The sequence below is a fragment of the Marmota monax genome, unplaced genomic scaffold, assembly GCF_021218885.2.
Source record: "Marmota monax isolate L192 unplaced genomic scaffold, Marmota_monax_Labrador192_F-V1.1 WCK01_AAM20220418_F8-fsc00192, whole genome shotgun sequence".
Classification (NCBI taxonomy): Eukaryota; Metazoa; Chordata; class Mammalia; order Rodentia; family Sciuridae; genus Marmota; species Marmota monax.
The window spans coordinates 845,539-869,093 of record NW_026693786.1 but is presented as its reverse complement, the minus strand read 5'-3'; the positions used below and the strand labels follow the sequence as shown (position 1 = coordinate 869,093).

General features: G+C 45.0%; 1 protein-coding gene across 1 annotated transcript in view; it reads right to left on the bottom strand.

The window, feature by feature from the left end:
• Slc16a2 (solute carrier family 16 member 2) overlaps nt 1-20,059 on the bottom strand; it is a 106,237-nt gene extending 86,178 nt beyond the window's left edge. The window contains exon 1 of the mRNA XM_046462126.2: nt 19,428-20,059. Coding sequence (XP_046318082.1) covers nt 19,428-19,869 — 442 coding nt within the window. The 5' untranslated portion in view covers nt 19,870-20,059. The remainder of the gene's footprint in view (nt 1-19,427) is intronic.
• Between the last annotated feature and the right edge of the window lie 3,496 nt (nt 20,060-23,555).

Below are 23,555 nucleotides of genomic sequence, written 5' to 3'. Positions count from 1 at the left end.
CAGGCTGATTTTTATAAATGAGGAAACTGAAGTTCAGGGCAGTAAATCACTTTGCCCAAAGTCACATGGGATAGTGGTGAAGTCTGCAGAGGGTGACAGAATCCATGTTTTCTGATTCCTTGTGGTGTGCTCCTCCCCCTGTACCAAATAACAAGGGTGGTGTAAGTGGCAGGATATGGTGCCAGGACTGCAGAGATTGAAGAGGGAAGCAATATGGAAGGGGAAGACAAAGAATGTGAGGGCAAAGGATGGTGAAGAGTGAATGGGTCTGGCATCTGAACCATAACCCCTCCCCGAGACATTTTAGAAATTTTAGTAATTTTCTAAGGGCCTCTTAGGGTTCTTCCAGGGAACACCTCTCTCCCAGATGTTGCCTCCAGAAGCAACCTGGCTCTTCCCAGATCCTCGCCACTGGGCACACTTGGGTAATGCTCTACTGAAGCCAGACAAAAATCATCACCTTTCCCTGCCCCTCCCCCAGACACACATGCATATGTGCACCAAGTACCTGACCCTGGCCAATATCACTCTATGAGCCAAACTGCCTTCCTCTTCTGCTCAATATTCAGAAGGGGATGGAAAACCCATCATCAGCTTCCCATAGGAAAAGGCTGATGAGATGGGCAGGGAAGGAAATATTCATCTCAGCCCATCAAGGAGGGCTATGGACAATGCAAAATCAAGGTTGACCTCTGTCTGTAATTTCTTCTGACTGTATCATGCACCCCAAGAAGTACACACACTGATATGAGCACAGGCACAATTACAGAAGGCATGGAGGCAACTTCCCTGGGGCCCTTTTGCAATGTAAGGAGATGTTTCCTGTTTTTCAGAGGGAAAGAGTTACAGGCCTGCTTAGAGCCCAGAGCAGCTTCTGAATGTTGTTACAGAAAGTATCTTACCTGAGATCTGGGGCCAGGAGTGAGGGAGTTGAGTCAGAGTCCCAGACTGAATCCAAATGAGCTGACTGGGAGGCAGGAGCACTCATTCATTCTACCCCTGTACAATACACAGAGAGACCCTAGACAAGGAAGAATGAAAGTGGACCACAGCCAAGTGACCCCAAGGCTGCTTGAGTGCATGGGAAAGGATTACCATAGAGTTGCTGACCTCTAAGATATCAGAGTTGGAAGGGGCTTGGGAATCATTTGGATATGGAATATGATATCCACAGAGAAGCAGGGGAGAGATGGCCCTAGGCTTGGGAATCAACAGGCCTGTATTTGAATCCTGGCTCTACTGTGAGTACTAGCACTTGACCTTGGATAACTTACCTAATATTTCTGTTCCTTATATGAAAAAAAGGTGGGAAAAGTATCCCCCCTATAAAGGTATTTTGAGGATTAAGTGAGATAATCCATAGAAAAATTTTAGCATAATGCCTGGCATGCAGTAGGTTCTCAGTAGTCAAGCACAGTGGTGGTTGAATTCTTATTCCCTCATTGCTAGCTATTTTACTTGGAGCAAACTGTTCTACCTCTTAGAGTGTCTTAATGGGACTAATCCTACTTCACATGGTTTTTGTGAAGACTCTGTGAAATAATGCAAATCTAGTATGATGCTAAACACACAGTAAATACTCAATAAATATTGCCTGAGTCTAAATTGGGTGTCACTATCCATAAGACCTAGAATGTTTTTTTGTAAATATTTTTTAGTTGTAGATGGACACAATATCTTTATTTATTTATTTTTATGTGGTGCTGAGGGTCAAACCCAGGGCCTCACACATACTGGGCAAGGGCTCTACCACTGAGCTATAGCCCTAGCCCCTAAGACCTGGAATGTTTTCCCAGGATTGTGCTACAGCACCCCAAACTCTTGCCTCATCCTTTGTGTGACGTGTCAGAAAAATGGATACAGCCTAAACAGGCTCAAGTAAGCTGAATTTTCTCAGATGAAGACTGAACCACAGTTTGGGGTTTGGACTTTATTAGTACTTGACTATCCTCACTTGCATGACCAATTCCTCAATCACAGATAAAATAGACCAAGTCTAATGAGATAGCCACCTACCATTCTCTGAGGGCACACATTCCCATTCTGATACTCCTAGACCTCTCTAGCTATTTTCCCTGTCAGAGCCCAAAGTGAGAGGGCAAGAGCAAGGAGCTCAGGGTCTGGGGGAGAGAGGCTTTCCTGTCTCTTACTGCACGATCTAAGGACACTTTTGGCTTATGTCTGGCCTGTATGCTCTGAAGGCCTCTAGTGGATCTCTAATGGAGATCAAGGTTTGTCTCCAAGGCAAACCACATCTGTAGGTTGTGGGATGAAGAGGAGGGCACTGAATGATATTCAAAGCCCTGGAAATCTTCCATCACTTGATAGGATCCTTCAGAGACTCAGGTCAGGCGGAATCACCCATCTGTTAAATCTTCCCTTTGCACTCAAGTCTAGGCCTTGCAGGCACCTCAAAGTAACCCTTAAGAAGCTTCTTCTTGGCCTTGTCAAGCAACTATTGTTTGTGAAAACTTAAAAGAAGTAGCTGGGCTTTTATACCAATGCATGGATTGGGAGCTGGCTCCCAATCAGGATGATAGTGACTGTTGCTAGTCTACCCTTTACTACTGCCAAGCAAATAACAAAACTGTGTCAGTCTGAAGACACATGCCTCAGTTTCCTCATATGTAAAATGAGATGGTGGTCTATGTGATGGCTATCTGGAATTTGAGTCCACAACTCAATGAACAAGTGGTCACAGGCTCTACCCTGCATGTGCATGAATATGTACAAATATGCCCTTGTGCATCCTCACCACATCTACACTGACACACATCTATATACACATATGTCTGTACTTGCACATGGTTGGATATACTCAAATACCCATTCACATTCATACATACATACTTTCACAAGTTTGACTGAAAAACACACACACACACACACAAAGCATCTCTTCTAAAGCTGACCAAGAAATCAACACACTTGAAAAGGCACTCTGTTATATATTTATGGACAGGTACAAGAAAAGAAATTCATACTCAGAGTAAATGATCACCAATCCTAAGGCTGAAAAGACTAAATCTCTCTGTTCTACTCTCCACTGCCCAACCACAACACACAAACACACAATCATACACATACTTTTCAGTATATCTTGTGAGGATCGTTTCCCAGAAAACTTGAACAATATGTCCTAAACCTAGAATGAATACACACCTTGGTTTTCTAGGACAATCCTAATTTTTAGTAAATACTTTGATTATTTTTTTTATTTTTTAAATTTTTTAATTTGACAATCCTATGACTGTTGTCTTTTTTAAAATTTCTTTTAGTTGTAGATAGACACAATACCTTTTTTTGTTTATTTTTATGTGGTGCTGAGGATCAAACCCAGTGCCTCACAAATGCTGGGCAAGCCCTGTACCACTAAGCTACAACCCCAGCCCCCAACTGTTGTCTTAATAAAATGTTAACAGTGTCCTTTTTCACCCTCAAAGGCATCCAAGTTTGCATAATAAATGATATGATAAATCGTACCAAAACCCCTCCTCACCCAGGACCATTGTTGGGTTACCTATGATGGGGCCTATCATATTAGACCCAGGACTACTCTCTTCCTTGGAAACCATCTTGTTCCCTAATCATGCTTTCCTTTTCAACTCTATCACTAGAGATGCTTTTTAGTAATCTAACCTTGCAAATAAGCAAAACAATTTACTGATCCCTGTCCCAGAGATTGAGGGAAGGCTGGAACACTCTGCCATTTGATTTGAGAAGTAATCCAGCCACCAAAATTTTAGTTGGCCTCAAAATGGACATTAGCCCTCCTCCTCTCAGTCTCCCCCTCCACTTAATACTTCAGCTTCCCCTCTGCTGCTTATAATCCTCAGTACCCTTTTCTTCCTCCTTCTTTTATCCCCTTCCTTTCTCCCCAAACTTTAATAACTCCAGGCTCTCTCTGAAGCAAATATACTCCATGGTACCACACTGCCACACCCTAGACTCAGAAACCCTTGGAATAAAGAGAGAGAGATTCAACTTCTTTTAGGCTCTGTGACTAATTTTCATTAGGCCTGTTGCCTAATTTCTTTTAGCTTCAGGGCATGTGGGCCAGTGACTATTTTCGTGGCTGGATTAACTGTATTTTGAAAAAAATGTGAAAATGCTGTCAGCTCTTTGCAAACATGGCTAAAAATATATTGTGCAGGATAGAGTCCTAGTGCTATTCACAGAGCAACTGGACAGGGATCCGTGTTTTCCAGACATGTGGATACACATACTGGAGTTTGAATTTTAGCAGCAGCTGTGCTAATGTGCAAACAAGATGGAGGCAGGGAAGAGGCCTCAGCAAGGGCAAAACGGACATTATCAGAATGAAATGGGGGAATTTACAAATAGAGCCTGTGTCAGACCCCTAGAAAACTAGACAGTCTTGGGGAAATCTGGGTGATATGGCATGCCCTTTTATAGCTATGAAGCTGTACATACACGCACATGCATACACATAAATACACAGATACATACACATCTGCTTGTGTTAGTGAGAAAAACAGTAAGAGGCTATATGGGGGCTGGGGTTGTGGCTCAGCGGTAGAGCACTTGCCTAGCATGTGCGAGGCTGGGTTCAATCCTCAGTACCACATAAAAATAAATAAACAAAATAAAGGTATTGTGTCCAACTACAACTAAAAAATAAATGTTAAAAAAAAAAGTAAGAGGCTATCTGTCCATGTGGATAAACATGTATGTATGCCTGTGGGGGTTGTGCTTTTAATTATCTATGTCATGAGTTCAGGCTTAAAGTCAGAGATATATGTGAAGTTTTGTACATATGGGAAGATATATATAATGGGAGTTATCTCAACCCACCTATACATGCAAAGGTACATATGCAACTCTACAGATTAATTTATTAATGTGGTGACCATGAGGATAATTCATATGGAAGGTTCCAAGCAATTTTCAAAGGATTATCATATCCATTCTGTCATTTGAACTGCATCAAGAGGCAATGAGATAGGAATTATAATCCTATCACTGGCCATTTTTTACAGATAGGGAAAGTGAGGCTCAGACTTGGCCAAGATTGCAGATCAGGCAAATAGCAAAGCTAGGACTTGCACTGGCCTATCTGATGTCAGATCCTGTGCCTTACCATATACTACACAGCACAAAGAGAAGTGAGGCAAAGAAGAGCTGAACTTTAGGGTCTTCTTTATGACTTCCCATCCCAAGGCCATATTTTCCATCAGTGCTAAAACAAATTCCATAAAAAAGAAGACAGTGCTATTCTTTGTCAAGCCAACCTAGAAATACCCTTCAGGTTGCTGGGCCTGCCTGGAGATACTAGCCAAGTCCACTCACAAGACACAGATGAGCTATGGCCTCCTTAAGCAGGTATTCATTGGTGATACCCTGAAACCCGTGGAGTGAGGGGGTTTCCTGGAGCTAGAAGCTGAAATAATAAATTTGTTTCCTCCTTATTCTCTCCTCTGGCTGTCTGTAGATGTGTCATTTTCTTCCTAAAAGCCACAGGCTCCCAGCATCTGGTCTGACCGGTTCCACTTGAGCCTTCCATGTTTGAGACATTCTATGAAGAAGGCAGGTAGGATAGGCCAGAGTAGGCCTGAATGTGAGTAGTGCCATCCCCAGGCAAGGCAGCAAATGAATCCATCTGGGTCCTGCTAACCTCTCTTACCCAAGACACCAGGTCCGTCCAGCTGTTTAGTCAACAGATCTATGGAAAATTTGCTTTGGGCTAGTCTTTCCATAGGCAAAATATAGGTCAAGGCAAAAAAAAAAAAAAAAAAAAAAAAAAAAAAACTTTAACTCTTAGAACTATTGTTCACCATTTGCATGATTAGAACCTGGTCAACTTCATAGAGTAATGGAGATACTGATAGTGATACCAAGGTTTCTGGGATCACTGCTTTAAAGTCTTTGGAGGAGTCAGGGCTCAGGGGAGGGCCTTAGTCTCCTAATAATCTAGAGGTAGAAAAGCCTCACCATTCCTCTTCTCAATAAAGAGCATGCTCAGTCATCCCAACTTGTTACCAAAACTTTAACTTGCCAATGTTTAGAGCTTACTGCCAGGTGCCTTATTGAGACTTCCAGGTTTTCTTCTTTCTTGCCCCCACCCAGAAGATAAACCATCATTCCAAGTAATAGATGTGAGGTCCTAATAGATGTGAGTAATAGATGTGAGTTCATGCAGCTCAGCAGAATAAGCTCTTAGGAGCTGGGATGCCTGTTGTGGATGGAGCTGCTTGGGTTCAGAACTGTTTGTGAATGTCAATGGTTCCCTCCAGAACTTAGAGAGGAGTTTACAGGCTGGTGGAGCCAGTGCAGGATCACCCAACATGTGAACTAAGCATGAGCATGGAATACCAGCGAAGCAGGCCCACTCCAAAATGAGAAAAGTATAAATTTAATGAATTTTTTTTCTGAAATGTAGCATCCGGAAAAAAATAGTGCTTAGGGCCTTTAAAAGTCTTAATCTGGATCTTGAGCATGAGCAACATCAGAGCAGCCCAGATGGTGCCTTCATGAGACATCCCTACCATCCAGAGTTCCTGAATGGGTAATACTGTGCTCCCTTAGGCTCACCTGGGATCACACTTGCTCTCTAAGGCTCAGCTGTAGCCTACTACGGAGATAATAAGAACAGTGAACATATACATAGCACTTACCATGTGCAAGAAACTGTTCTAAGCTTATTAGCTATGTAGAGAGAGACACAGATATCAGCTCATTTAACAACCCCATGTTGTAAGTACTTTTGTTATCTTCCTTTTACAAATGAGGCACAGAAAGGTTAAGTGCCTTGCCCAAGGACACACAGCTAGTGAATGGTAGAGCCAGGATTTATTCAAATAGTTTGGTTCTAGGCCAGTTCTCATCAAGCTGGTTTCATGAGAGGAAGACTCCCAGTGGTACCCCACCCATAAGACATAAAGCCCTTTTGAAAAACAAAATCAAGGTCTTAGAAAAGTGATCTCGAAGATTATTTAGCAGAAATTTCCAGAGATATTGATTCAGTATATCTCAATCTATTCCACCAAATCTCATTTTTGCATTGAGGTATTTGCTCACTTACAAACACATTTTCTCTTTGCTCCTCTTCATGGAATTCTCCAAGGAGATATAATAAGAGATCATGGGATAGTTACCTTTTCAGAAGTCATCTTTGCTTAGATCTGGGAGAATCTGCTTTCCTTTTTCATCAAAGAAGTTGTTCTCTTCTGTTCACCACCCGACCACTCCCAATCACCCTCATTAGGCCCTTGCTAGTAAATTCACAAGACCTCTTTGATTTACACAAACTTGGCCCAAGTATCTAGGGAAGTCCAATTTTCTCATTTCATAAATAGAGAAACTTGAGGTCCAGAAAGGGGGATGGGCTTGGTAAGGTCACAAAGACAGCCAGTAACACAGCCAGAACCAGAACCAGAACCCAGATCTCCTGAATCCCAGTCCACAAGTGTTCTTTCTTTCCATGCTTTTTCTTTTCTTTTCTTTTCTTTTTCTTTTCTTTTTTTTTTTTTTTTTTTTTTTTTTTGAGCTAGGGAAAGCATTTTTCCTGATCCCAGGCAGCAAGATTTAACTATGCCCAGATCCTCCTTTCCATTCCCCCCCAATTCCCATGCCCCTGAACTTTGTGACTCCTAGTTGTGTGTTTCATCATACTATATGTACTGTTTTTTATCCTTAAACTTCAGGCTGCTACCAATTTAGGAAAAAAAAAATCTATCCCAGCTTTCTGGGAGCTCCTACATTTCTGACCCCCATGGAACATGAAATTGGAAGACCTGGGTTGTAGTCTCAGCTCTGCTGAATATTAAATGTGTGGCCTTAGGCCACACACTTACCCTCAGTCTGTTATCCATTTTCTGCCACTATAAAACAGGAACATGGATCTCTACCCTAATAAAAACAAATCATGTTGTCTTTTCATTTTCTAAGCCCCTTCAACACAGCACTTGATGTGACCAAGTGCTATGGTCACATTATGAGACATTATGGCACAATATGGGATTCAGCTATTTTATTTCATAATTGTCTCTGTTGCAAGGATCAACAAAAGCTAAGATGTAAACTACAATGTGCCACACACAGAGGGGATCAGTATCACTCAATAGACTTCTCTCTTCTGGGGTTCACAGGATCTGGAGGTCCATTTGGGATCCGGGGTGAGGGATTAAGAGCTGCTTCTAGTTATACTCTTCTCAGACCTCTTAGAAAAAAGTTCCTGGGCTGCTGACATGGAAGAGCAGGTGGTGTGGGCTGGGCAGGCTGTGCTACAAGCCATTTACAGGCATCTCATTCTGTGGCTCTATGCCCAGACATCCCCCCGCCCTGTGCCCTTCTCTCCAAATGTCCTTAGTATTTTTCTCTCCTTCTGCCCCTCCACCTCACCCCACCTGTTGGATAGGGCTTGATGGGGAACAGTGACTCACTGGGTTCCCAGAGGGCAAAGACCCAGAATCTGAGCAACAACCAAACTATCTAATTTTCAATTCCTATCCCACCATTTCTCAATTTTCCACCCCATTTCAAATTCCAACTCAACCAGCAAGATTTGTGATTCCTCTGGTACTCACATGCATCTCTCCTTTTCCATATCACCACATGAAAACTGTAAAAAACTCAATTTAATACACTTAGCAGTGATCTATGGTTGTTTGGAATGTTATATCTTCTCAAAGAAATTATAAACTTCTTAAGGCCTTCTCTGGCTCATCCAATGTCAGCCCAGCACTTAATAGAACTGAACCTACATTAATTGAATTGGAGGGAGAAGGTATGGGGAGGACTTGTGAGCAGGGAGAGAGACTAACACTTACTGAACACTTAGTAGGAGCCAAGCTGTAAGTTAAACATTTTACATGTGTCATCTCACTTAATCTCTACATCAGTAGTAATACATGTTATTGTTACCCTTATTGTACATATGAGAAAACTCAGACTCTAAGAAGTTAAAAACCTTGTCAAGTACAGCCATGTGGTAAGGCATCTATCTGAATGTAGTGCTGTTTGATTCTAAAGCATATAGTCAAAGATGGATTAACAGCTCAAATGTCCATTAGTAAGGTGTTGATTAAATAAATTATGATTAAGTATGGCACAGTTATAAAAAAGAATGAGGGCTTTATAGATTGGATGTGTAACAATACCCAAGATAGATTTTGAAGTATAAAAAGCAAGGTAGAAGATAATGTGGATTACAGTCCACCATTTGTATTTTAAAAACAGGATATAGGGCTGGGGTTGTGGCTCAGTGGTAGAGTACTTGCCTAGCACATGTGAGGCACTGGGTTCAATCCTTAGAACCACATAAAAATAGATAAATAAAATAAAGATATTGTGTCCATCTACAACTAAAAAATTAAAACAAGATATATACATAGTTGCTTATACACATATGGAATATCTCTTAAAGGACACCAGATAACACTGGTGGCCTCTGGGGAAGGAAACAGAGTCACTGGAAAACAGGAGTGGGAAAGACACTTTTCACCATTGTACCTTTTGAATTTTATTTCTATCTCTTTCCACATAGTAGTACCTGGGGATCAAATTGGGGAATGCTTAGTATGCCAGAAGTCCACCCCTGGGGATCAAATTGGGGAATGCTTAGTATGCCAGAAGTCCACCCCTGGAACCCATTTACTAACACTCTTAAAAACCAACCTCCACTACAAGCAGCTACCCACAATGTGATTAAGGTCACCTCTTTTCAGATCTCAGTTCTTTACCTGGAAGATAGGAACCAGAGAGAATAGGATTAAGTGATCTTTAAAATGTCTTTCAGCGCAGACATTTAAAAACCTGAAAATCAAGAGAGTCCTAGTGTATTTGAAATCGTAGTCTCAGAAAAGGGCTTGGAGATTTTGTTTTTGCTTTTTGCAACAAAAAAAGAAAAACGTTTCCATTCTGATTTGCCAACTAGTTATACTTAATGGAGGCTCCTTAAGTGGCCATTGAAATGCTTGCTCAAAACTGCTATTGCAATCCTCCTTTGTGAAGTCCACAATCCTTCTGTGGCCTCTGTTCTCTGGGGCTATCCTGTTTAGAACACAAGGAAACTGGCCTACACCAAAACTGAGTACAAAGGAGCAAAACTCCTTCTATACTTAATGTCCCTTGGCCCAGACCTTCTGACCCTAAATATCCCTTTCCTTCTTCCTTACTACCTGCAGGAGAACAGAGGCTCTGTTAGAGACCCTCGGGAGGAAGTGACACCCTAACTCCACCCCACCATCCACCCCCCATCCTTAGCAATTGCTACTAAAAGAACTTAGTCCTTGACAAACTAGGGAGGTTTGTGAGCTCCTGCCAAGTGCTGTAAATATTTCAACATGCCTTGTTTCCTTGAATGTATATGACCTGGGATCTGGCCCCTCCTCTCTCTCTCTCTGGGCTCTCAGAGAGCTGAGGAACAAAGAAAACACAGGCAGTCCTTAGCTACAGGACACCCGGGTCAAATTGCAGAAGAATACAAGGGGAGATGGGGAAGAGATGGAGTGGGGAGGAGGCGACAGATGGCGAGGAAACATTTAGAAACAAGTATGAATCCATTTCTAGGGGCTGGAAAAGTATAATAATAATAACCATTTCATTTCACAATTGACAAAGATCTTTCATATACACATAATCTCATTTGACCCTTTACAGTCCTATCAAAGTGATACTATTTGTCTCGGTTCATAAATGGGAATCCTAAAGCCCAGAAAGGTTATGTGACTTATTCAGGCTAAACAGCTAAGAAGTGACAGTTTCCCTTGTCCTTTTTGGACTCAAGGATTATGACCCTTTGCATAAAGACGTAAAGTAAAATGGGTAGTTAGAAGATCATGTCTTGTATCATGAGATTGTCTATTTTTTGTTTACTAAATCCCTTCTTGGTCATTCCTTTTTATTTTTTAATCGTAATGATGTCCAGAGGCTATAGGAATGAAAAAACTCTGTAGCAGTCTCCCTTGGTAGCTCCCCCCACATCTTCACTATGTATTAGATGATGTCTAAAAGCAGGAGTTCTAAATTCATACTGTCTGGGTCCAAGCGCTGGGTCTGCTATTATTTGGCATATGAACTTGGACAAGATACATAACTCCCATGCCTCTCTTTATCTACAAGATGAATGAAGTAATGGTACCTACCTCATAGGGTTGCTGAGAATTAAGATGGATTGGTACATGAAAGTGTTTCGTGCCTTACACATTTCATTGCTAAGTGTTAATTAAACATTGTTACTACTACTACAACTACTACTACTAGGGTGTTTGATAGGAGTAAGAAACTAAATGTCAAAAAATTTCATTTTGGAATGCTCCAGAGGTAGCCATCACCAAGTTCAGTGCTTCACATTTTTCTTCAGTATCAGGGAAGTCTTACAAGTCATCTCCATTCTTCTACCCAGTTCCCCTTGGGATTAGTGACAATCCAGCATGAGGGGCATGGGTCATGAACAGAAGAAGAGTTCTTTTGTTTGTGAGAAGCTCAGTGACCCAAACAAGTGGCTGAACCTGTGACCTCAATCTCATAGGCAATATGATCTTAGCAATTGTGTTAATTGACTGGGACACACACCACACACCAGTTATACACACATACACACACATCTGGACACATGGGTACATGTGCATACCCTTCCAGCCTGGTTGAGAGGGTGGACAGTCAGATCCCAGGATAATCTAAGCAAAGAGTCTGTGTGGGGACTGCTTATTTAACAACACTTACCTTCCCTTTTTCTCTTCAGCTGCACAGAGGCTGGAGAGCATCTGACCTGGGTGCTTCACTACCCCATTCTCTACCCTCCCTAAAGGCACTTCTGACTTAAGTTAGGTGCTTGAGTATCTGTGTCCTACCTTCAGTGACCCCTCTACAAGCAACTTTGTGGCCTTTTTGGCAAAAAGAAAGATGCTAGAGGCTTAAAATATAATAACCAGAACCCTCCAAAGTTACCAAAAACTAATCTGAAGCCGGGCATGGTGTTACACACCTGTAATCCCAGCAACTCAGAGGTGAAGGCAGGAGGATAGCAAGTTCAAGACCAGCCTGAGACTCTTAGCAAGACCCTAAGCAATTTAGTGAGACCCTGTCTCAATATAAAAAATAAAAAGGATTGGGAACATAGCTCAGTGGTTAAGCACCCCTGGATTTAATCCCTGGTACCAAGAAAAAAAATCTGAAATCTAGAGGTTCCACTGGCCCAGGAGATGGGGAACAATGACAGTGAGGACTTGAAGATAAAGAGACTCAAGTGACCAAGACATTTTTTAAATACTACTGAGTACAAACCAGTTATAATACTATCTTCTGGGCAGGAGTCCTGTGGCTGTGAAAAGAGGAAGTATGGAAATGACAAAAAAGGTTTATTTATTTTGTTTTATTTATTTGTTTGGTTTTTGGTATTGGGGATTGAACCCAGGGGCGTTTAACCACTGAGCCACATCCCCTGCCCTTTTTGTCTTTTATTTAGAGACAGGGTCTGAGTTGCTTAGGGCCCTGCTAAGTGTCTGAGGCTGGCTTTGACCTTGCCATCCCCCTGCCTCAGCCTCACGAGCTGCTAGGATTACAGGAGTGCACCAGTATTCCTAGCTGACAAAAAGATTTTATAGCAGTTATCTTACTGCAAATATCCAGAGCTAATGACTTCCATACTCTTGAGTACTCCACAGAAAGTCATCCTTCATTCAGAAAGTAGAGAGCAAAAGTGGAGAGAAAGGCAAAAAGGGGAAGGGAAGTAGTGTTTGTGAGATCTATAGGGGTTGGCCTGGGGCTCCAGCTGGAGTTGGGCCTGTTTAACATGTAAACCCCAGATGTTCTTCTGAGTGGTAGAAAGAGAGGTAGGGGAACAGTATTGAGAGGAAAGAGGGTGGTACATCCAGCAAACATGATAAAAATGCACTGTAAAAATAGGAGAAGCTGAGAAAATATGTGGTGGTAAGCTAATTTCATACTTTGCTCTCAGCAACCCTGAAACTGGAGCAAAGTAGAGCGAAAAGAGGGCAAGACTACCAGGGTGAAGAGGCTGCACTCCCTCAAAGCACCCAAACATGCCACATTCCCCACTCTCAAGTAGATGCCAAGTGATTTTACATTAGCCACAGCACCCACCTTCAGAGCAAGTGGTTACATGACCCTAGGTTTGCTAGTCCTCTGTTATCTCTGAAACCAGAGAGGTCTGGGGTGGGCCTAAACCCTCTTCCCAGAAACTTTTGAATACTAAAAGGGATGAAGAATAGGGGAAGATGAAGATAGAAAGAAACTTTCAATAAATGTTTCCCAATCCCATGTGGAGTAGAAAATGGGTCTAGGTCAAGAGGTACAATCCAGGCTGCCCATATTCTATCATTCTCACCTAGCAAGTCTCCCAGGCTGGGTCCTTTACACTAGTCCTGCAGAACCTTTTTTAGAAGCCCCTGTTACATTAAACCTGACCCACAGACAGATGGAATAGTCATAATCCGTGTGTGAATGTGTGTGTGAGTGTGTGTGTGTGTTAAGAACAAAACCCTTTCTCTAAGATTTATTCATTCAATTCCAGGTAAAACAGCTTCTTTCAACACAGTAAATCCCACCTCATCATTCACATAATCTGAAAGAGTAAATGATTCTTTCTTTTCAAAATGCAACAAAGCAAAAAGATGCTGGTAGGAAAAACAGTGCATCCTCCTGAGAAACTGGACTACTCCAAATGTTGTGAGCATCTTTTATGTACTTCTACCACTGTCAACAGTTCAGCTGCTTGTTTACTCTTCATGGGGCTGGAGGAAATATTGTCAATGACAACAAAATGTAAATCTAAAGAAAATGAGTGAGCTCTGTGCATGCTACTTCCTTAGGCATACTTTCAGCTAAGCTGAAGCTGAAGTTGACCAGGGATTGTGGACACCCAAGAGGGCCTTCTCTAAGATCACACAAGCAGCAGCCCTCCCCTCCCCCACCACAGTGGGATCCAGGCAGCAGCCCTGAGCCAGCTATAAAGACGCCCTGTGCTGTCTGAACCCCTCTACAGGGAACCTCTGTATCACATTTAGGAATCTTGGTTTACTCTTCTAGCCTACAGTAACAGCAAACCAAGGTCACACTGACCATGCATTTCTGAGAAATGAGAGAAAGCTGTGGGAAACTAAATTTCAGAAGAGGAGTCCAAACTGAGGCCTGAGGAAATACTTATAGTTTATATTTTTAAAGAAGAGATTCAAATGCTGAGAAACAGGAACATACAGACCCACCCTGCTAGTCCGAAGTAGGCCAAGTGGAGGGATTTCTCTTGGAGGCCCAGCTTTCTGTTGAGCAAGGCACTATGGGAGATGCAGCCATATGCTCAGAGTTGTCCTGATATACTCAATAAAAAGGAATGGGTCTTTTTTTATTGGTTCTTTGTAATTATACATGACAATAGAATTCATTTTGATATAATTATACAAGCATGGAATATATCTTATTCTAATTAGGACCCTATTCTTATGGATGTACACAATGGTGGGATTTGCTACAGTGTATGTACATCAGAAAATTATTTCAGATTCATTCCACTGTCTTTCCTTTTCCTATTCCCCCTCCCTTCCCTTCATTTCCCTTTGTCCAGTTTACTAAATATCTATTCTTCCCCTCTCCCCCTTTATTATGGGTTAGCTTCCATACATCAATGAAAATGAACCATATCCATATGCATGGGAATATGATATCTAAATGGCTTTTCCTTGCTTTCCTAATCTCCTCCCAATCCTTCCTCCTCCATTCAGGAAGATTTACAAATTTTCATTTGCCTGAACAAGTCAACATTTATGGTAGTTAAGTAGTAAAGAATAAGATATCACACAATTCTAGAAGGATAGATGGAAGAGCTAGAAAGTTCATATAGTCAAATCTTTTCATTTTACAGATAGATAAACTGAGATATTGAGAGGTAGAATGCCTGCTCAAAGTCACTGAACAGTTAAGGGCACAAGTTATCTAACTCCTAGTCACTGACTAGCTGATATCACTGAGATTGCCAGCTTCTTGGGGGTCCATATTTGGCCTGAAGTCTTCCTTTTTAAGATTTAGAATAAGCATTTGAGGCCACTGCTCAGTGAACCAGGGATACAGCCTCAACCAGTTAACCCAGCTCAAACAAGCATCCTCTTATTTGGCTTCCAAACACCCCAACCTCTCTTTCTCATCCTTTACAATGAATCAAGGTTGTAGTATGGGATCCAGTTTTATTGGAGAGGAGGCAGGGGAATAACTCAAAAGATGTTTGGCTGATGGCCCTGTGACCTGAAGCTCCACAGTAGGCTCTGAGTCAACATGATCTAGCTCTGCTGGACAGTAGCCTTCAGCCAAAGTCAAACGATTGGTGGATTTGGGCTGGGGTTGTGGCTCAGAGGTAGAGAGCTCACCTAGCATGTGTGAGGCACTGGGTTTGATCCTCAACACCACATAAAAATAAAATAAAGATATTGTGTCCACCTATAACTAAATAATAAATAAATAAATATTTTTAAAAATATTTTTTAAAAAAGATTGGCAGATTTGCTCAAATGATACCTTAATCCCAAAGTCAGCAATGAAAACCCCTAAGATGGGAAAGACAAAGATAGCCTACTCTGCTCTAGCCCTACCCATCTTGAGTACTCTGGGTTCACCTGAAGACAGAGTGGACCCTTCTTCTCCATGCCTAGAAAATCCAGTCTCCATCAGAGTGATCCAGCAGCTTGAGTAGTGAAGCTTCTTGACCATTTTCCCTTTCCTTAATAGTGAGAACCTTACTCTACCCTCACTCAGGAGCTTGCAAGGGCCATGCTTATAAACTGCCTAATGCCGGGCACAGTGGTGCATGCCTATAATCCCAGCAGCTCTGGAGGCTGAGACAGGAGGAGAGGATCGCAAGTTGAAAGCCAGCCTCAGCAAAAAACAAGATGCTAAGCAACTCAGTAAGACCCTGTCTCTAAAAAAAAAAAAAATAGGGCTGGGGATGTGGTTCAATAGTCAAATGCCCCCCAAAAAAACTGCCCAATAAAAAAACCGCTTCTCATCATATTTTACCAGTCAGTACTAGACTCACAGTTGAGGTGGAAAATACAGGGTAATGGGTTTACTCTGGAGCACTTTCAAAAAAACTTTGGTTTGGATCCAATGTTAGCAACTTTGTCTTGTTCTGCCTTATCCTGAGCCGCCAACCCTAACCCTACCCCCATTTAGGATTTTGATAGTGAGCTGAGGCCTGCAACCTATGCCACCTTGCTCCTCTTTCCCTAAAAGCCTCACTTATCATCCCAGGAAACCATTCTGGGCCTATAGTTTCTACAGATTGCCTGGTTGCCTCCTATCCTATCTGTGGCTTGATCTGGGTTGGAGAACTCCCAAATTTCCCCCCAGTCTCTACAAAAGTATAGACACATTTCTCACCTGATCTCTACTGCTTCTTCCCTAAACCAGACCGTGGTTACCTGCCTCACTTTCGAAAACCTTTTGCCTGCCAGTCCTCCCAGGCCTAGAACCCAGGAAAAATTGGCTCTGCCTCTAAATAGGTGAAGACAGGACACTACATATACTTCTGTTGACACTACAGAACCATGCACATCATAGAGTCCACAAAGATTGTACATTGTATGCTTTAGTATGTCCTGAATTCCACTTCCCTCCTACCTCCTGTGGCCTTTGCCCATGTCCAAAGGCCCCCTAAGGCGGAGTTATTCCCCAAACATCAAAACTAACTTTCTCTGGGATTCTCTCACATCTGTAGAATCTTAGATCTACAAAACCAATCAGGACAGCTTTAGGGTTGTAATGATGTTAAGCCTAACCAAAAACAATCTGGATTATGAAGCGCCTCCAAACAGTAATTTCATAGATGTTTAGAGATGGAAGTCATGTTAGACATTAATAGAAATGGACCATGCATCAACCTCCTGGAGTGACCCCCATAATGGCTATTGGGCAAATACTGGCTGATAAAAATGATAGCAAACTTCTATTTGGCTTTGTGTCCTTTTGGGACACCAAGGCTGTAGCACAGGTGGCCAGGACAGTTTGAGTAAATTGCAGACAGTATGTTCAGGCAGAGACATTTGGAATCTCAGGATCTAAATGGTGGCTTGAGAAAGCTGAGGAGATAAAGAAAGGTAGTGTTGAGAATGAGATTTTCTGGAATGTAGTAGGGTGTTCCTGACTTTTCCAAAATAAAAACTGAGGTATTCCTGAGAGGCTCTTGTATCAAAAATAACTTTAGTGAATTCAAGATACACCACAGCAAGGACCCAAGCCAAAGTACTCTGAGACCCTGGGGACATACCAAATTCCTTTCTGTCGCTTCCTGACCTATTACTCTCCATAATTTAAGCTAGTAACCTCAATTCCTCAGTGGACCTGGTCTGTGTCAGAATACACACTAGCCACACCTCTGCATAGACCACTGCACCACCGCCCCCCTCCAGCTGCCGTGAGGTCTTGACCGGAAAGTCCCAGCCAGCCCTCCCCCTGAGTCCCCTATGATCACCTACTTTGAAGTCTGTTCCCCAGCAGTGAACCTCTTCCTGGTAAAATAGTGGTTTTTCCAAGTTTTATTACACACTCCTAAGGCCCCAGCTCTAGGCCTGCTCACACCACATAAATGCCAGGGCCTAGCTTCAGTCCAGCCTCTGCTGCTTCTCTTCAAGTTGCACTCAAACTTTGCCACTAATCCCCAAGACCAACAGTCTGCTCTCAATCACAGGGCAACATTCAGGAGGTCCCTCCACCCATCTACCCACACATACACCCCCCAATAACCTAGGCAACAGCCTGAGGCCCTACCCTGGCTGCCTTCCTAAGAGCCCCTGAACTACATCAAAGCAAAAAAAAAAAAAGGTGGTCCCAGGGATGAGTGTGGCTGTGACCTTCCCCCTAGAAGTTGTTCCACATAGGCCAGGGACCCCCTCCATTCCAGCATCAGGTGGCCTGGGTAGTGCTGAGACTGCCCTTGATAGCTACTGACATAGACTCAGACTTTCTTCAAGAGGGACCTGCACACTGTTGCTATGCCAATGAGTCACAAGATTTGGGGCACCAAAAGCCCCAAAGCCCCTTCTGCCAGGGCAGTCTAAAGAAGCTGCAAACTAAAAACACAAGTTCTCAGTTGAGGGCATTGAGAGAAGCTCTCCAAGGGGAATCCACAGGTGGATGCCCCAGAATTCAAGGTTTCTATGTTCACTTAATAGTCTCCAAGCCCCCTCAGATGGTAGCAGAAGTACATGCTGGGAATTGGCAAGAGCAGAGAAAGCTTCAGCTCCAAACCAACACTGAAAATCCACATTTTCCAAGCTGCAAACTTGAGGTGGTGGCATATATAGAGTTGTCCTGGAGCCACCAGAGGAAGTGAAACTTAGGGGGTATTCCAAGCCCCCGACTCATGGGAGACGTCTCACAAGAACTGCCTAAAGGGCTTCTCCGGCAAAGCAGATGGCTCCTTTGACTGTTCCAAGCTCACAGGGGGCCACAGTGTGAGGATCCTGCACAAGCTTTGCAGCCACTGGCCTGGAGAGAAAGGGCTATGCCCCCAATCCTGCTAATCTTAGGGAAGGAGACCAAGTCAGCCCCAAGTCACAGCGGGAGTGGCAGGGCCAATATTCTGGCTTCAGATGGAAAAGGGCACCCTGCCCACCCCCGCCATAGCAAAGAGGCACGGGGTTGGGGTGAAGGGGCATGGCTGAAGTTGGGGGTGGTGCGAAGTGAGCCACAGGGCCCAGCCTGCCGGCGCCTCAAGCCTCAAGTCTCACGCCTCTCTGGCAGGAGACCGCCTCCCTGCCAACTTTGGGGCTCAGCTCAAAGGACACCGAAATCCGCTCGTTCCCCCAGGGCTGCTTGGGATGGCAGTGGTCTGGCTGGGCCGTAACCACGGCAGGCAGAAACGCGTACACACCCCCAATCGCACTCCCTCTCTCCTCCCTCCCTTTCCCTCCTACAGACACACGCCTTCCGTGTGTTTGACTCCCAGCAAAGAGTCACCAGGATTCCCGAAGTGTTTTTGACAGAAAACACCTCCGCTCTTCCAAAGGAACAAGGGCTGCTGTGGAGATTCGTGGTATCGTGCTTCTCTCCCACCTCCCAATTCTCTCACCCCACCTCCCAATTCTCTCCAGTCTTCATGCCTTCGCCCCCTCTGCCCCCCAAAATTCCTGAAAATATTTTCTTCCAGCACACATGGGCAAAGTACTTTAAACAAATCCAAAAGGTGAGTCTGGATTTGTCCCAGGGCAAAAAAAAGTTCATTGCTTGCCTGTGATCAATGAATGTCCCAGTTCCCACTCCCAGGACGTCTTGCACCTAGTCTCCACAGCTGAGGCTGCCCAGAGCCCGGCAACCCGCGTCTCAGCAGGGCCATGGGCAGAACAAGGGAAGGAGTAGCAGCGGCGCTTTGGAGGGGCGCCTGGTACCAGGAGGTATGGAGGTGGAAGCAGGAGTACACACTCTTGCCTAGAATGCCAAGTGGGGCGCATGGGGCTACTCACCTGCTTGGAACTCCACCTGGCGATTTTTCTCTTTTTCCTCCTCTAGCAGCATGGAGTAGAGGATCCCGACGGAGTTATGGATGCCGAAGATGGAGCCGTTGCACCAGGTGGCGGCGAATACCACCATCCAGCCGAAGCCGCCTTCGGGAGGCTGGAAGCCACGCGCTGTGCCGCGAGTCTCCACTGTGGGCGTGGGCTCGGGTTCGTGCACCGGCTCCGGCTCAAACTCCAGCTCCGGCAGGGGTGCGGGGTCCGGTAGGGGTTGGGGCTCGGGCTGGGGCTCGGGCGGAGGCACTGGCACTGGCACGGGCTCGGGCTCGGGCTCAGGCTCAGGCTCAGGCTCGGGCTCCGGCTCCGGACTACCCACCGGCTCCTGCTGTTCCTGGTCTGTCTCCTGCCAGGGCCCCTTGGCTTCCTCGCTCGCTGGGATTTGCTTCGCCATCGCGGCCGGGGGACTGTGGCTGCTCGGGCCGGAGGAGCCTCTGTGTGGCTGGTACTTGTTTCTACTGCTGCTGCTCCGAGCACTGCTGCTGCCACTGCCTCTGCCTCTGCCTCCTCCTCCTCGAGGCTCCGCGCCCCAGCTGGCCAGCCCGTCCCGCGACAGACGGTCCCTCGAGCCCTCTCCTCCTCCTCCGCCCCTGTCCAACCCCCCTCCTCCTCTCCCCATGTCATCTCTCTCTCCTCCCCCTCCTCCTCCCCCCACCTCTTCCTCCCTCAACAGGCAGCCGCTACAGCCTCGCTCTTCTCCCCAGCCCTTCCTCCTCCTCTTACTCGCCTACCTACTCTAGCCGTCGCTGCTTCTCCTAAACTCCCCTTCCAAACTACTGAATCCTGTTCTCCTTGTCCAGATGCCCAGTAGAGGAAGAATTTAAAAAGGGAAAGAAAAAAAAAAGAGCACAAACTATTCTGCTTCTCTGCCCTCTTCTCCCCTCAGGTTCCAGAACCCGCACTGATCAACCCCGAGTCTCCCAGAAAAGACCCTGCCTGCCCTTCCCTCTTCCTCACTAGCAGCCTGCAATTGGGGTGCCTGGGGAGCCCAAGACGACAGCTAGCCCTTGAGGGACCCCACCCTGCCTTCAGGAGTCCCTATGTCCCCAGTTGGGCTTGAGGGGGCGACCCAGAGGGGACAGCCTGGGCTTCGGACAGAGGGTGGGCACAATCTTCTCGAGCCCCAGGTCTTGGCCCCCCACTGACCTACACGCACCCCACCCCCCGTATCCCCCTACCCCCGCCCTTCCCGGCAAATCCCTGGCGGGGCCGAAAGGAGAGGAGGCGGCTCCGCAACGAGGCCCGCCCCTCCGGGCAGTCAATCAGGGCTTTGTTTGCGCCAACCTGGAGCCCAGAGGAGCCACAGAGGGCCGGGTCTGGGCCGGGCCAGGGCAGAGTCTGGGCTAGGGGCCGGGCCAGGAAGGGAGGGAGGTGTAGTGGCACTAGAGGGGGCCGGGCCCAGGCCAAGGCGGGAGTCGGAGCTCGGTTCGGGCTCCTCCTGGCTCTCTCTGTCCCAGACTGTGGAGCGAGAAGTCGGAGCCGGGTTAAGCCGCCAGTTTGGGCTAAGCCTGCCCCGCCCCCGACATCCCGGCTAGGCTGGTCCCTTGGGCCTCGGCCTCCGTTTTTCGGTTGCTCGGGACTGCGCGAAGCCGCAAGAGTAGGGATGCCTTCCTAGCACCCACTGCCCCCTTCCAAGGCCCACCTCGGGCACACAGAAGTGGGAGTCCCACTGAATGTCCTCTATTCGGGTCCCAGCTTTAAGACGGTAAGGGAGAGTTTGCACCCCAAAGAGCGCATAGATCCCGAAAGTGGGTAAGGAGATCTATACTGCAAGTGGCAGGGCTCCCAGCCTGGTAATTTCGGAAAACCACCTCCCCTAAGGGTCTGTGCATTGAATACGGCCACGGTATTATTACCAAGCCACTGGGCTCCCCATGAGCAGGAGATCGAGCTCCAAGCCTTTTTTACCTCTTATCTCATTAACCCTCCTGCTAGGTGAAAGATTGCTCTCAAAATGGAAATGCAGCCCAGGTGCCTCAGGTGCTTAATGACTGCCAATATACACAGTCATTAAGCACCTGAGGGCAGGCGGAGCTGGATGGGAAGGTAGAGACTTCCTGAGGGGCTTAGGGTGCCAGGAGAGGAAACAGCCAAATTCACAAAGCACCTGCGGTGCCACTCAACATTGCGCGATAGACTATAAAGAGCGTCTCTTATTGCCCTGAGAGAAGTATTATCACCTGCTTTTTGCAGACCCCCAAACTGAAGTTTAACAGAGATCAAGGCATTTATCACCCTGAGGTCATGAGGCAAGTCAAAGACAAGCCAGAATTCAAGGAAGGTCTCCATAAGGCAATGCCTCCTGATGCCTCTCTAGTCCTTCACCACAAGAGTTTAGAACTTGGCCTCCAAGGAAGGACACAGAGGAAGGAAGGCATAATCTGGCTGAGAAACTCGGTAGTAGGTTTAGGGAGAAGGTGGTATCCACCATAAAACTTGAATATTGAGTAGGATTTTAACAGGCTGGGTGGAAGTGGCCCCCTGCTTCAGAGCATGCCCTGAACTCAAAACACAGAAACACAGAAGGACTAGAGGAAAGTGAAAGCTAATCAGGCCAAAAAGTTAATATGTATGCTGCCTCTCCCCAGAAACATTTACATTTTAATAAAAATCCACAATTCTTCAACCATTAGAAATGACAAAACACGGACATTGTGAGCACTGGGGCTTAAGGTTCACTTTTTCATCAGGCTTCTCACAATACATGCAGCAAACCGATGCTCCAAGGGAGTACTAACTTTGGTATTCACTTGCAAAGAACCCAACTGAAACCCTGAAAAGGTTATTTCCAACCCCAGAGCTAGGAAAAGACTGGAGTTCTGTACCCCATCTAGATTCCCACTGTCTAAATTCTACTTCCCTCGTTGTTTAAATGGGTTTTTTAGATCACCAGAATGGGATACTGGTGAATGATGATACCTACTGAAGATCTCCTGTGAACCTAGCACTATGCTAGGCCCTTTACATCCATGATCTTCATAAAAATACTACCAAGTAGTGATGATTTGTCCTTATTTCATAAATGATGAAATAGAGGCTCCAGGAGGTTGTCAGTTGTTTAAGTCTACAAAGCCAGTAAGAAGTAGAACAGGTATCTTTGCTCATTTGAGTGAGTTTCAGAGTATGCACCCCACCCAGGAGACAGGATTATATAACCACCATCCCATCATTCTAGCAAATACATGCAGCATCTATCATTTCTCCCCACTTTAGAAAGTGCAGGTACTGAATAATGACTAGAATGCTGACATCAGGAGACCTGGATTCTAATTGGAGTTCTACCATTGCATGCCTGTGTGATCTTGAACAATTTGTTTTCCCTCTTTCAGTCTCAAGTTCTTTATATGCAAAATAAGAGTTAATGCCTACTTCAAAGAGTAGCATTAAATGTCATGCTGAGGGGCATAGACTTTACTTTGGCTATACAAGTGCTATGGTTTGACTAAATGTCCCCCAAAGGCCCATGTGTTAAAGGGTTGGTTGCCAGCCTATAGAACTATTGGGAAGTGGTGGAACCTTTGAGAGGTGGTGTCTAGTGGAAGGAAGTTAGATCATTAGGGGGGCATGTTCTTGAAGGGAATATTGGGACTCTGACCCCTTCCTATTTGCTTCCTGGATGTCATAGGTGAGCAGCTCCTCTGCCATGCATTCCCATCATGATGTAGTATGCCACCACAGGCTGGGCCCAAAAGCAATAAGATCAAGATACCATGAACTGAAACCAGGAGCCAAATTAAATATTTTCTCCTTAAAAGTTGATTATCTCAGGTATTTTATCAGAGCAATGGAAAACTGACTATCACAAGATTGCCACTGAAGACTTTTTGAGTAGTAGAGCTGCATCTTAAAGAGAAAATTATGGCAAAAGAAAATAGAAGATGTCTTGGAAAGATTCAAAATAAAGAAAATAGGCATCGTGGGCTGGGGCTATAGCTCAGTGGTAGAGCACTCACCTAGCACATGTGAGGCCCTGGGTTCGATCCTCAGCACCACATAAAAATAAATAAATAAAATAAAGGTATTTTTTTTAATCAGACTTGGTCAATACACATCATCAACAGCAACAGATCTTTAGAGACA